The sequence below is a fragment of the Cydia strobilella genome, chromosome 7, assembly GCF_947568885.1.
Source record: "Cydia strobilella chromosome 7, ilCydStro3.1, whole genome shotgun sequence".
Lineage (NCBI taxonomy): Eukaryota > Metazoa > Arthropoda > Insecta > Lepidoptera > Tortricidae > Cydia > Cydia strobilella.
The window spans coordinates 20,584,964-20,598,310 of record NC_086047.1 but is presented as its reverse complement, the minus strand read 5'-3'; the positions used below and the strand labels follow the sequence as shown (position 1 = coordinate 20,598,310).

At 43.3% G+C, this 13,347-nt stretch overlaps 1 protein-coding gene across 1 annotated transcript in view; it reads left to right on the top strand.

Moving 5' to 3' along the window:
- LOC134742696 (small ribosomal subunit protein eS4) overlaps positions 1–10,738 on the top strand; it is a 48,965-nt gene extending 38,227 nt beyond the window's left edge. Inside the window, exons 2-6 of the mRNA XM_063675887.1 lie at positions 160–418; positions 1,010–1,107; positions 2,170–2,341; positions 7,549–7,678; positions 10,572–10,738. Coding sequence (XP_063531957.1) covers positions 160–418; positions 1,010–1,107; positions 2,170–2,341; positions 7,549–7,678; positions 10,572–10,701 — 789 coding nt within the window. The 3' untranslated portion in view covers positions 10,702–10,738. The remainder of the gene's footprint in view (positions 1–159; positions 419–1,009; positions 1,108–2,169; positions 2,342–7,548; positions 7,679–10,571) is intronic.
- Positions 10,739–13,347: the final 2,609 nt, after the last annotated feature.

Genomic DNA, 13,347 nt, shown 5'->3' with positions numbered 1-13,347 from the left:
AAAATTTGCGGGTTATTTGTCGTCGTCGAGTAATAACATGAAATAAGTTTACGGTACAGTGATTATTTCCTCTTGTGGGAGCTGTCTATGCGGCGCTGCCGATCGGGCCGTTCTTTAGCCGCGTTTGCGGTTTGTCTATAAGTGTGTTTGTGTGTGCAGGCTCGCGGCCCCAAAAAGCACTTGAAGCGTCTGAACGCGCCTAAGGCATGGATGTTGGACAAGCTTGGAGGCGTGTACGCGCCGCGGCCGAGCACGGGCCCGCACCGGCTGCGCGAGTGCCTGCCGCTCGTGGTGTTCCTGCGCAACAGGCTGAAGTACGCGCTGACCGGCGACGAGGCGCTGCGCATCGTGAAGCAGCGGCTCGTGCGCGTGGACCACCGCGTCCGCACCGACCCCACCTACCCCGCCGGATTCATGGGTGAGTGCTGCTTCACTGCTGCAGGACCCTAGTGTCGGCTAAGGACTGGCAGCGGCAAGCAAGAGACCCAGGTCTAGATAAGTGTCTACCTCTATGCATTGTACTAAACAATTTTTTATGGTTATTCTGACTCAGTTGTTAACAAAAAGTTTTCTGTCACACTTCTGCTATACCTTGAAATGGAAGGCTTACACTGTTCTTGTTAATTTGCCTAAATAAAGGCTACTTTCTGCGAATCCTAGCAGATGGATTATGATTTTATTGGTTTTGTATGTATGTTGTGTGCTTCACCACAACTATTTAACATTGTAGAATCAAGATGTTGATTAATTCGTTTTTAACGTCCTGGGTAACATTGACTACTTTATATTTGACTGCCAAAAAAGGAGGACATCTTTTCCTAAAAATAACACTGGTAAAGTTTTTAGTCTACTTTTTATTGTTTGTGTCTATTCTTCATTATATTATTATGCAGTTTAGTCTAAACATTCAAAACTTCAATATAATTTTAATTACTTATTGTAATTTCCTTACAGCTTGTATTGATTGATGCTGTGTTATATTTTGATTGATATGTGTGGTGTGTTTCAGATGTGGTGTCGATTGAGAAGACCAATGAACTGTTCCGTCTGATCTACGACGTGAAGGGACGCTTCACCATCCACCGCATCACTCCCGAGGAGGCCAAGGTTAGACACTTATTCCACATCTTTTGTGCATTTGTGTGAGAGCAAAAGGCATTACTGCCACAAATTTGCAGTTACTAACAAATGACGGTAATAAATAATAATAAAAAAAGTAGTGTTGTGACTGCTCCTTCTGTCAATGTGTTTAAAAACAGATTGGACAAGTGGCTTTTATTTCATTTCATTTATTTACTTCAATATATTTACAGTGTAACACCAAAACAATAAACAAGAAGTTAAACTGATGTTACTTAGTGATGTGATATGACTTTACAAACTTTAAACTATATAATACTGGCCACTGTGTGACATAGGCTCATCAGCTAATTAACTGCTCGCCTATAACTCTAATATATTATTATTATTATTATTAAATTTAATAAGCAGGCAGGCAGTTATGGCAACTGATATGGCCTGTATCCAGTAATCATAAAGATATATATCATGAACGAGTATTAGATGTAGTGTTATGCTTGTCTAATTTATTTTTAAACTGGTTCACATTTTGTGCTGAAACTACGTCTTCCGGGAGTTTGTTCCAAGCCCTTACTACTCGGTTGCTCAGAAAGTGTTTGTAAGGGTTACTGTGAGACCTATGCCTTTCTAGCTTTAAGTGATGACCTCTCAGACGATCGCTGTTGTTGCGCTTGAACATCTCTTGAAAATCCTTGAGGTCATAGTGCCCAGATAGTATTTTGTAACTCTCTATTAGGTCTCCGCGTTCTCTGCGGTGCTTTAGGGTAGTGAGTTTCAGTTCCTTTAGTCTCTCCTCATATGGCTTGTTTTTAAGTTGCCTTGGCAGTTTCGTGAAACTCCGTTGGACCTTCTCCAGCATCTCAAATGTCCTTGGCAAAGTAAGGACTCCAGACTTGAAACGCATACTCCAGTATGGAGTATATTAATAATAATAATCGTTCGGTCTTCTAGTACATTTAGTGGAATGGTTTGTGCGGATGTTTTGTGAAGTAGTACAATTAAAAATTTGTCATCTAGGAGGCACTAGTGTGGTGTGGTGATGTAGTGTGTCTGGTCATGTTTAACTCGTGTGTTGTGTTGTTCCTGCAGTACAAGCTGTGCAAGGTCCGCCGCGTGGCCACGGGTCCCAAGGCCGTGCCGATGCTGATCACGCACGACGGCCGCACGCTGCGCTACCCCGACCCGCTCATCAAGGTCAACGACTCCGTGCAGCTCGACATCGCCACCGGCAAGATCATGGACTTCATCAAGTTCGAGTCCGGTAAGTGGCCACACTAGTAACTATACACGTGCCGGTGCTGATCACGCACGGCGGCCGCACGCTGCGCTACCCCGACCCGCTCATCAAGGTCAACGACTCCGTGCAGCTCGACATCGCCACCGGCAAGATCATGGACTTCATCAAGTTCGAGTCCGGTAAGTGGCCACACTAGTAACTATACACGTGCCGGTGCTGATCACGCACGACGGCCGCACGCTGCGCTACCCCGACCCGCTCATCAAGGTCAACGACTCCGTGCAGCTCGACATCGCCACCGGCAAGATCATGGACTTCATCAAGTTCGAGTCCGGTAAGTGGCCACACTAGTAACTATACACGTGCCGGTGCTGATCACGCACGACGGCCGCACGCTGCGCTACCCCGACCCGCTCATCAAGGTCAACGACTCCGTGCAGCTCGACATCACCACCGGCAAGATCATGGACTTCATCAAGTTCGAGTCCGGTAAGTGGCCACACTAGTAACTATACACGTGCCGGTGCTGATCACGCACGACGGCCGCACGCTGCGCTACCCCGACCCGCTCATCAAGGTCAACGACTCCGTGCAGCTCGACATCGCCACCGGCAAGATCATGGACTTCATCAAGTTCGAGTCCGGTAAGTGGCCACACTAGTAACTATACACGTGCCGGTGCTGATCACGCACGACGGCCGCACGCTGCGCTACCCCGACCCGCTCATCAAGGTCAACGACTCCGTGCAGCTCGACATCGCCACCGGCAAGATCATGGACTTCATCAAGTTCGAGTCCGGTAAGTGGCCACACTAGTAACTATACACGTGCCGGTGCTGATCACGCACGACGGCCGCACGCTGCGCTACCCCGACCCGCTCATCAAGGTCAACGACTCCGTGCAGCTCGACATCACCACCGGCAAGATCATGGACTTCATCAAGTTCGAGTCCGGTAAGTGGCCACACTAGTAACTATACACGTGCCGGTGCTGATCACGCACGACGGCCGCACGCTGCGCTACCCCGACCCGCTCATCAAGGTCAACGACTCCGTGCAGCTCGACATCGCCACCGGCAAGATCATGGACTTCATCAAGTTCGAGTCCGGTAAGTGGCCACACTAGTAACTATACACGTGCCGGTGCTGATCACGCACGACGGCCGCACGCTGCGCTACCCCGACCCGCTCATCAAGGTCAACGACTCCGTGCAGCTCGACATCGCCACCGGCAAGATCATGGACTTCATCAAGTTCGAGTCCGGTGAGTGGCCACTTGGGGTGTAGTGGGTACATCAGACACCAGCCTGGGATAGCTAAGAGAGAATCATAATGACAGGCAAAGTTAAAGGCACAAACGAGTCCTAATGGACCTCTCCCTAATAGATGGTGTGCTTAAATGACTTTAAAACAAGGACTTTGGTGAGGGACGAAAGCTTATAGAAGGAACCTGGTTGTTCGGTGCAATGCACCTTAAACACGTTTTGGGCCTCGTGCGGCACGTGCGCCCGGTCAGCGAAAACACATTACCACAATCATTTCCAGCAAAATTAGAATCAATGTACTTTTCGGGACCGTCGCGACCGGGTGCCTTCATTCAACATTAATATCATTACTTAACGTTGCTTGTTAACATTATTCAACTCTTGTATTATAACATTTTAGTTTCAACATTATAACAAACATTTGTTGCTACTACTCTCCGGACGTTTAACTTCACCGCCACCCGCACACTGGTCCTTAACAGATTGATGTGATGAAAAGCTAACTTGCAAATCAGTGGTATTTCTATGTGTCACTTGTGTCCATGAACCAAATCATCAGAATGAAGTAATCTCTTAAGGTGGTTCGATTTTCATACAAAATTCAATCTGCTTTAATTAAGGCACTACACACTATTACTACACAAATATTTGCTCATTTATCTACTTTCGAATATTCGTTTGCGCTAAATTAATAGAAAAACTTTGTTTCATACAGAAATCATACATAAATCAACGTAATTTTTTCATCAATTTTACGTATGTGTGTGTCACAAATGTCGTGTACAAATACGTTGCGTGCGGCGTTGCCACTCTATGACGTTGGCGACGTTGCCTGGCCGACCTGGCAGGATTTGCAGTGCCGTCATGTTTAGTCATTGTTTAGTGCATTTTTATTTGACAGTGTTGACACTGACACATAGGGTCATGTTCATTGTGACATCGATTTGTTTGTATAAATTGAAAATGATAGCATCGCAAAGAGTATAATAATATATGTAGCAACGTCTAAATCAAGTTACAAAAATCATCGGTGTTCTGGTCCGCGAAAATCCAGAAAAATTCAGACTCAATTGAAGCGGAATTCATGATGGTGAAGTTTCGTAAGGTAGGTACAGTTTCATTCCTTCATTGTACATTGTAATTTTCTCGTGCCGATCTTTTCAGAAAATAATTCTCACTTCTTCCGTAATGGTAGATATAAGCAGTGAACAATACCTATATAATGTAATTATTACTGTTTTGGTTGCCGAATAGTCAATGTGTCACTAACTCTAGGTTTTTTTTAGGTATTGTGCAAAATGAAGAGGCATTCTTGAAAATAAAATGTTTTCCTTCATTAGCCAGAAAAAATCAGGACATCCTCACTGCAATAAAGTAAAATAAAACATTTCCTGGGGATGAAAATTATGGAATTTTGTCTATGAATGAAAAACACAATTATTACTAGGTAAGTAAATGATAACTTTATTAGAATCCATATTGTTGCTTCATCTTTCTTCCATTAACACACACACACACATTTCTCACATTAGAGATTTTGTGCTATCATGATATTATTTTTCTTTCAGGTACAGGGACAACTACGGATAACAAATATGAAAAAATGTTATTTCATTTGTTGTGTGAATCCATCTACACCAACAAGACATCCACTGCTGGACATAGGCCTCCCCAGGGATCTCCACAACGACTGGTCTTGCAAGACCGGCCAAAATATCGAGAAATAAATAATATAAATAAACATGATAAATATCCCGTTTTCTATAATAGTTATAATTAGAAGGCCATGCAATGTTGTTACTCACTGTACCTACTTGAATAAAAAAAAATATATAAAAAAAGTTTTAATTTTATTTTACAATCACTACTTTATTATTAGTACATTACGATACAAGTGCGAAAAGTAGTAAATTGGCAACGAGTGGCGATAAATTGAAACACGACCGAAGGAAGTGTTTTAATCGACACGAGTTGCGAATTACCTTTTCGCACGTGTATTGTACAACGTTTTACAGTACATAATTATGGCCCTTTACATTTTCGACATATGCACGTATTGTACTAATTACCGCACTAGGGCGGTAACGTATATGTAGCACCATATGTACTAAAAAGTATTTTACAGTACATATGGTGCAACTTTCTCGCCCTAGTGCGTAAAGAGCACTTTTCATGCATATGTCGAAAGTTTAAAGGGCCATATGTACTGTAAAACGTTGTACGATACACGTGCGAATAGGTAATTCGCAACTCGTGTCGATTTAAAACACTCTCTGCGGTCGTGTTTTAATCTGTCGCCACTCGTTTCGAATTTTCTCTTTTCCGCACTTGTATCGTAAATAACTATTTCAAACTGCAAGGGTACGATGATAGATCTCAATTCAATATAATTTTGCAACATTTGGCATTATTAGGTTATAAATTGTATGGAGATGAAATCTATCATCGTACCCTTCCAGTTTGAAAAATACTATAGAGGCTGGGCAGTAAGGGATTGCTTTACTTGTAGAACTATATTTAGCGCTTTAAAAAAAAACTGATACCTGATACTTACAAACCTGGACTTCCTTGGGCTAGTGCTACTAAGAATCGTCAGTATTCTCCACCCTTTCTGAGTTGGAAGAACCCAAAGAGGTGAGATTTGTGAAAGTCAGGTTTTCAATATATGTGGCGTTTTCAACCAAACTATTTCCATAAAGCTTCAAAATGAAATCAACCTAATCGACAACCGACAATGTGGTACCTTTTAGTTCAAAACGTCACATATTTTTATAAAATGTTATAAACTAATTTATTAATAATAATGAATATCTGGGAGAAAAAGAAAACATAAGTAAAAACTCAAAAATGCTCGTTTTCCCAGAGATAAGACCTAGCTAGATCGAACCCCTTACAGCAAATTTCATCGAAATCGTTAGAGCCGTTTCCGATATCACTGAAATATATTTCGGTTATATCGGAATCGGACAAGAATTCAAAGAATAAAAGGTATAAGAAACATAAGATAACACAAAAAGGACAAAAAAAAGTACCCCTGACGTACCAGTCTCGAACCCGAATCCTTTCGGACGTATTTCCACGAACATACCGCAACGCCATTGCAGCATACTTACACTGCATGAAATTGTCTACTACAAGCAATCACGGAAACACTGTTTGCATGTGTGAGTAATAGTAGGAAATAGCATGACAGAAACACTCTGTCGACTTTAAAAGTGTTTTTTACACTAATGAAGTATTCAATGTTTATTATAATAGTTCAATATTTATGTAAAGAGTGCGCTAAACATACTTTTAAGTATACAGATACCAACACTATTCCACAAAAAAATAAAACCTGGAAATTTGCGAAAGTGACGCCATCTAGCGGGGTTTAAGCTTTGGGTAACCTAGTCGAACCACCTTAAAGATGGAAAATTTAAAAGTAGGTTTTTTTGGTAATACAAATTACAAATAAATGAGGTTCTTATTAAATTATTTCCGTATCTTCATGATGATGTTTTTTTTATTTTTCGTCCATGATTTCGTTACCGCATATTTTTGTTTAAAACATTATTATTGTTAAACTGTAATAGATGTCATTTATTAAAGAAAAAAGTGACGAAGCCCTCTAGTGGTGAAGGCTGGATTCGAACCGGTGTCTTTAGCTATTGCGGCTAACGCCATGAACCCCTAGGCCACCTCGCCACGGCGGTACCTGTTCCAATTTCTCGACTATATAATATAATACTACTATTATTACTATTTAATATTATATATGACATCTAGTACAGGTTATAATTTATATATATAGTAGTGTGACTACTTACAAAGCACAAATCATAATATTTCATAAAATAATTTGATTTGATCCCAAAGTAGTTCATTATTATTGTTGTTGCATAGAGAAATATTAAAAAGTCAGTCTTAACCACAGCTTGCACATTTTATTATTTTATTATTTACCGTTATTTTATTATTTTCCAGGAAACTTGTGCATGATTACTGGCGGAAGAAATTTGGGTCGTGTGGGCACCATCGTGTCCCGCGAGAGACATCCCGGCTCCTTCGACATCGTGCACGTCAAGGACACCACCGGACACACCTTCGCCACTAGGTGAGTAACATGTCAGCAACATATCAGGGTCGAGTGGGCACCATCGTGTCCCGCGAGAGACATCCCGGCTCCTTCGGCATCGTGCACGTCAAGGACACCACCGGACACACCTTCGCCACTAGGTGAGTAACATGTCAGCAACATATCAGGGTCGAGTGGGCACCATCGTGTCCCGCGAGAGACATCCCGGCTCCTTCGGCATCGTGCACGTCAAGGACACCACCGGACACACCTTCGCCACTAGGTGAGTAACATGTCAGCAACATATCAGGGTCGAGTGGGCACCATCGTGTCCCGCGAGAGACATCCCGGCTCCTTCGGCATCGTGCACGTCAAGGACACCACCGGACACACCTTCGCCACTAGGTGAGTAACATGTCAGCAACATATCAGGGTCGAGTGGGCACCATCGTGTCCCGCGAGAGACATCCCGGCTCCTTCGGCATCGTGCACGTCAAGGACACCACCGGACACACCTTCGCCACTAGGTGAGTAACATGTCAGCAACATATCAGGGTCGAGTGGGCACCATCGTGTCCCGCGAGAGACATCCCGGCTCCTTCGACATCGTGCACGTCAAGGACACCACCGGACACACCTTCGCCACTAGGTGAGCAACATGTCAGCAACATATCAGGGTCGAGTGGGCACCATCGTGTCCCGCGAGAGACATCCCGGCTCCTTCGACATCGTGCACGTCAAGGACACCACCGGACACACCTTCGCCACTAGGTGAGCAACATGTCAGCAACATATCAGGGTCGAGTGGGCACCATCGTGTCCCGCGAGAGACATCCCGGCTCCTTCGGCATCGTGCACGTCAAGGACACCACCGGACACACCTTCGCCACTAGGTGAGTAACATGTCAGCAACATATCAGGGTCGAGTGGGCACCATCGTGTCCCGCGAGAGACATCCCGGCTCCTTCGGCATCGTGCACGTCAAGGACACCACCGGACACACCTTCGCCACTAGGTGAGTAACATGTCAGCAACATATCAGGGTCGAGTGGGCACCATCGTGTCCCGCGAGAGACATCCCGGCTCCTTCGGCATCGTGCACGTCAAGGACACCACCGGACACACCTTCGCCACTAGGTGAGTAACATGTCAGCAACATATCAGGGTCGAGTGGGCACCATCGTGTCCCGCGAGAGACATCCCGGCTCCTTCGGCATCGTGCACGTCAAGGACACCACCGGACACACCTTCGCCACTAGGTGAGTAACATGTCAGCAACATATCAGGGTCGAGTGGGCACCATCGTGTCCCGCGAGAGACATCCCGGCTCCTTCGGCATCGTGCACGTCAAGGACACCACCGGACACACCTTCGCCACTAGGTGAGTAACATGTCAGCAACATATCAGGGTCGAGTGGGCACCATCGTGTCCCGCGAGAGACATCCCGGCTCCTTCGGCATCGTGCACGTCAAGGACACCACCGGACACACCTTCGCCACTAGGTGAGTAACATGTCAGCAACATATCAGGGTCGAGTGGGCACCATCGTGTCCCGCGAGAGACATCCCGGCTCCTTCGGCATCGTGCACGTCAAGGACACCACCGGACACACCTTCGCCACTAGGTGAGTAACATGTCAGCAACATATCAGGGTCGAGTGGGCACCATCGTGTCCCGCGAGAGACATCCCGGCTCCTTCGGCATCGTGCACGTCAAGGACACCACCGGACACACCTTCGCCACTAGGTGAGTAACATGTCAGCAACATATCAGGGTCGAGTGGGCACCATCGTGTCCCGCGAGAGACATCCCGGCTCCTTCGACATCGTGCACGTCAAGGACACCACCGGACACACCTTCGCCACTAGGTGAGCAACATGTCAGCAACATACGACCATAGAGTAACATACTAGAGCGGTACTGTCATAGTAAATTTTGTAACCCCAGTAAATTCACTGCCATCTGTCGACACACTTTAAAACTAAAAATAAAGATTTATAAAAATACGATAAAATGTATTTAAATATGGATAAATGATTTTTTTTATTTTTATTATTTTTATGATTTTGAACCAAGTTCCTTCACTGATATGCGTTAAAATTGTTAAATAACAAACGAAACCGTCAACGCCATCTATACGACAGTTGGCCAAAGCTAGTAGCGCCCTCTGAACGAGAATCAAATTTTCTTGATTTTCGAGGCACGTTTTTTCCTTAGACTGTATCTATCTATTACGGAGTTATATCTATCTTTGATACGACCCTACCGCGAAACCGGAAAATCTAAATTTCACTATCTGCCTCTATCGCTCTTCCATATTTGTGTGATAGAGGCAGATAACGAAATTTCGCTTTTCACGGGAGGCACTCTCGTATACTCGTTGAAATTTGCATTTTGTAATATTTTCCCGCATCAGCCGGGCTAGCACATGATTGGCGCGAGAGTATCTCGCCGCGACATAGACTACCCGTCCCTCTTTAATTCATACAGTTAGTAAAAGACGGGTAGTCTATCTCGCGGCGAGATACTGTCGCGCCAATCATGTGCTCGGCCTACTGGGGGCCTGTTGCATAATTATTTTTACAACTTGTAATACAAGTAGAATTAAAATCTCTGGGTCAGCATCATGCTGAGGCGGGACTATTCTACCGGCCAACATGCAATAAAATGCAGCTTTCTCATCAGTTTTGGAAGAATAGAGACAGCCTTTACGGGATGGGGACTATCACCATCCCACTAACCCGGGTGATGCATACAAAGCCGAAATGGTCCACCAAAATGAAGCCTACAAATGTATTAGCTTGGTATGCAATAGGCCCCTGGTGTAGTGAAACAATATTTATCCATTTGTTTGAAAGATCAAGGCCGGGCTTAATGTAATAGAATGTGATCGACACACGGATTGATATGTGTTGTGTTGTGTGTGTGCAGGTTGAACAACGTGTTCATCATCGGCAAGGGCACGAAGGCGTACATCTCGCTCCCTCGCGCTAGAGGAGTGCGGCTCACCATCGCGGAGGAGCGAGACAAGCGCATCGCCGCCAAGCAGCAGGCCAGCTAGGTTAAGCCCACAATCTAAATAAAAACATTAAAACCGATACCGTCTTTTTATTGTTTTTTTATTTATTAACTTAAAGCTAAAGACCAGGCAGGGGCCGGTTGCGTGTGCGTAGACGTGCACGTTATGCCCGGCTTACACGCGTGGCGAGCCTCGACAAGCCTCTAGGGACTCAGCTATTCGGTGGAATGAGATAGCAATATCGCTTGCTCCCTCTACGCTTAACCCATTCAGGGCCAGCGACTCAGCGTATGGGTCATTCTCAAACAGTTCGGCAGGGCCAGTGACTCGCATGTGAGTCATGAATAAATTCTGTTTTAAAAATAAACGAAACTTAATTGGACGTAATAACGTAAGTTGTTTTTCTGATTCTGATTCTGAAGTATCATATAAGCTAACAACCATTTCTATAAGGTACATTAGCATAAAAACATATAAACACGTTTTTTAAAATGAAAACAGGGTCTTAAATATTTGGTTTACTATCAGTGCAATATAGTAAAAATACTGAAATTCTAGATACATACGCGTTGCAAGCATACCGAAGAATCCACATTTCAAAGATACCAAAAATATATATATTTCAGAAGTTATTGACATGGCTCAAGGTATGGGTCACCGTGGCCTGGCGCTAGATGTAAAAATTACAAATGTTTCCGTAGAGGGCTAAAATAAACTTTATTGGCTGGTTTTAAAGCTTATTTCATGTTGAAGCTGTTTGATATTGTATCATTTTACAACCGATTACTGTTTGGATGATGGTAAGCAACATTTGGTAGGGACCAAACCGTAGTATAATAATATATTGTTTTGTATGAGGGGTAAGGCAAGGAGGATTTTATCCCACTGTACTTTTATTTCATAATATTTGGTGAACGTTGTATTGTATCTTACTACTAACAATCATGTTAAGATTCTTTTTTTTCGTTTCAATATAAAACAAGGCGGTTAAAACAGTCACTACTAACTAATAGGTATTGTATTATCGTAATAGTGTGTGACAAATATTTACAAGTTTTTCAAAACATCTTCGTGGTTTCGACGGCAGATTAGAAAGTAAGTAATATAATACATTTTAAGTGCTCTATTGTTACTAATATTAATATAATGGCGTTTACTAAAACAAAGATAATGACCGACCAGGTGTAAGCTTATCGGACACACTTGGACAGTAAACAACTAAACAATTAATACATCCGAACGGCGGTATTATCTTTCATGTGGTATTTACACAAGAGTTCAAGAAGTGATTATGTACCTATGCAAAATTTCATCTCAATCGGTAATCGGGAAATTGGTCTAATTTAACCCATGATTTGACCCAAAAAACAACAGCAACAAACACGACAAGTTTTAAACGCCAAACTTGTAAGAATTTATGACGTTTAACTTAACACTTGCACAGGCTGGGCTATCAAAATCGCTGCCAACTTAGCTTGGTCTGACAATAAAAGCTTGTAGAAGGTAAAAATGTTCATTCCTACAAACTGCAATAATTAGTTTCTTTTTTTGATAGGCACAGAAAAAAGGTGGTTAGTAAAAATGTTGTATAATGTTGTTCAACTGGTCGGCTTCATAAGCGGCGATTTATTTACCGTTCGCGCCAGGCTCTAGACCCATAAGCTGAGTCGTGCGTTTAAGCTAAAAACGGTTTGTATGGTGGCCCGGCGTATTGAGTACGCTCGGCAGTTCTTGGTCATGAATGGGTTAACTGCGTCCCTGACGCTTTTCGAGGCTTGCCACCCATGTAAACCGGGCATCATGCATCCGGTGTGCACCGGCCTTAAATCGAGTCGCTGTTTTGCCAATTATAAAGCCGAGCTCCACTGCCTGCGTGTGCAGCACGTGTTGAGCACGTGTGCGCCGACGTGAGCATAGACGTGTGCAGTTGTGCACGGGCAGCACCCCTGTTATACCGAGTTACGCGCAAAATTGTACTGAGATGACATCTGTCAGCGTACCCTTCCTGTACTAAATATAACTTTAGAAACGTGCCACAGACGTACTACATGGCCATCAGTAAATTATCTATCCCATTATTCACTTAAAATAAAATAATAAATTATCGTACAAAAATATTGCAAATAAACATGTTCTATATTGCATGAAACCGTCTACTAAGAGACAGTTTTCATTGTCATGTATTTTCAAGTGACAGTGTTACAGCATGGTTACGGCCAATCAGAGCGACTAATTTTAAAATAGACCAATAGTATTTCGGGTCGGTGAAATTGACCAATCATAATCTTGGTCAAAGAAAACCCATACCTAAACTTTGACTTTGTAATTGGTCCGCTGGTGGCTTTTGTGGGCATGCGTATTCTAATTCTGTAGCCTTTTATAAGCTGATATTTTCTTTGAAGCTAGTCATCCATGTTTATTATCAATCGCTGCCTACCCTTACTTTATTCCTTTTTAAAAAAAAAAAAAATAGGTTTTGTATTTTTTTATAATTTTAATATATTATTATTTATTAGAATAGAATAGAACATTTTTATTCAACATCACATGAAATGGCAGAGTTAACAGATAGCGTAGTACATTTTTTACAGATAAACCTTAAATTTAGACTTGTTATTAGATTTTGTTATAAAATTCAACATGTGTCATCATCCCTATTCATTGCTAAGGGTGCCTGCGTACTGCAGC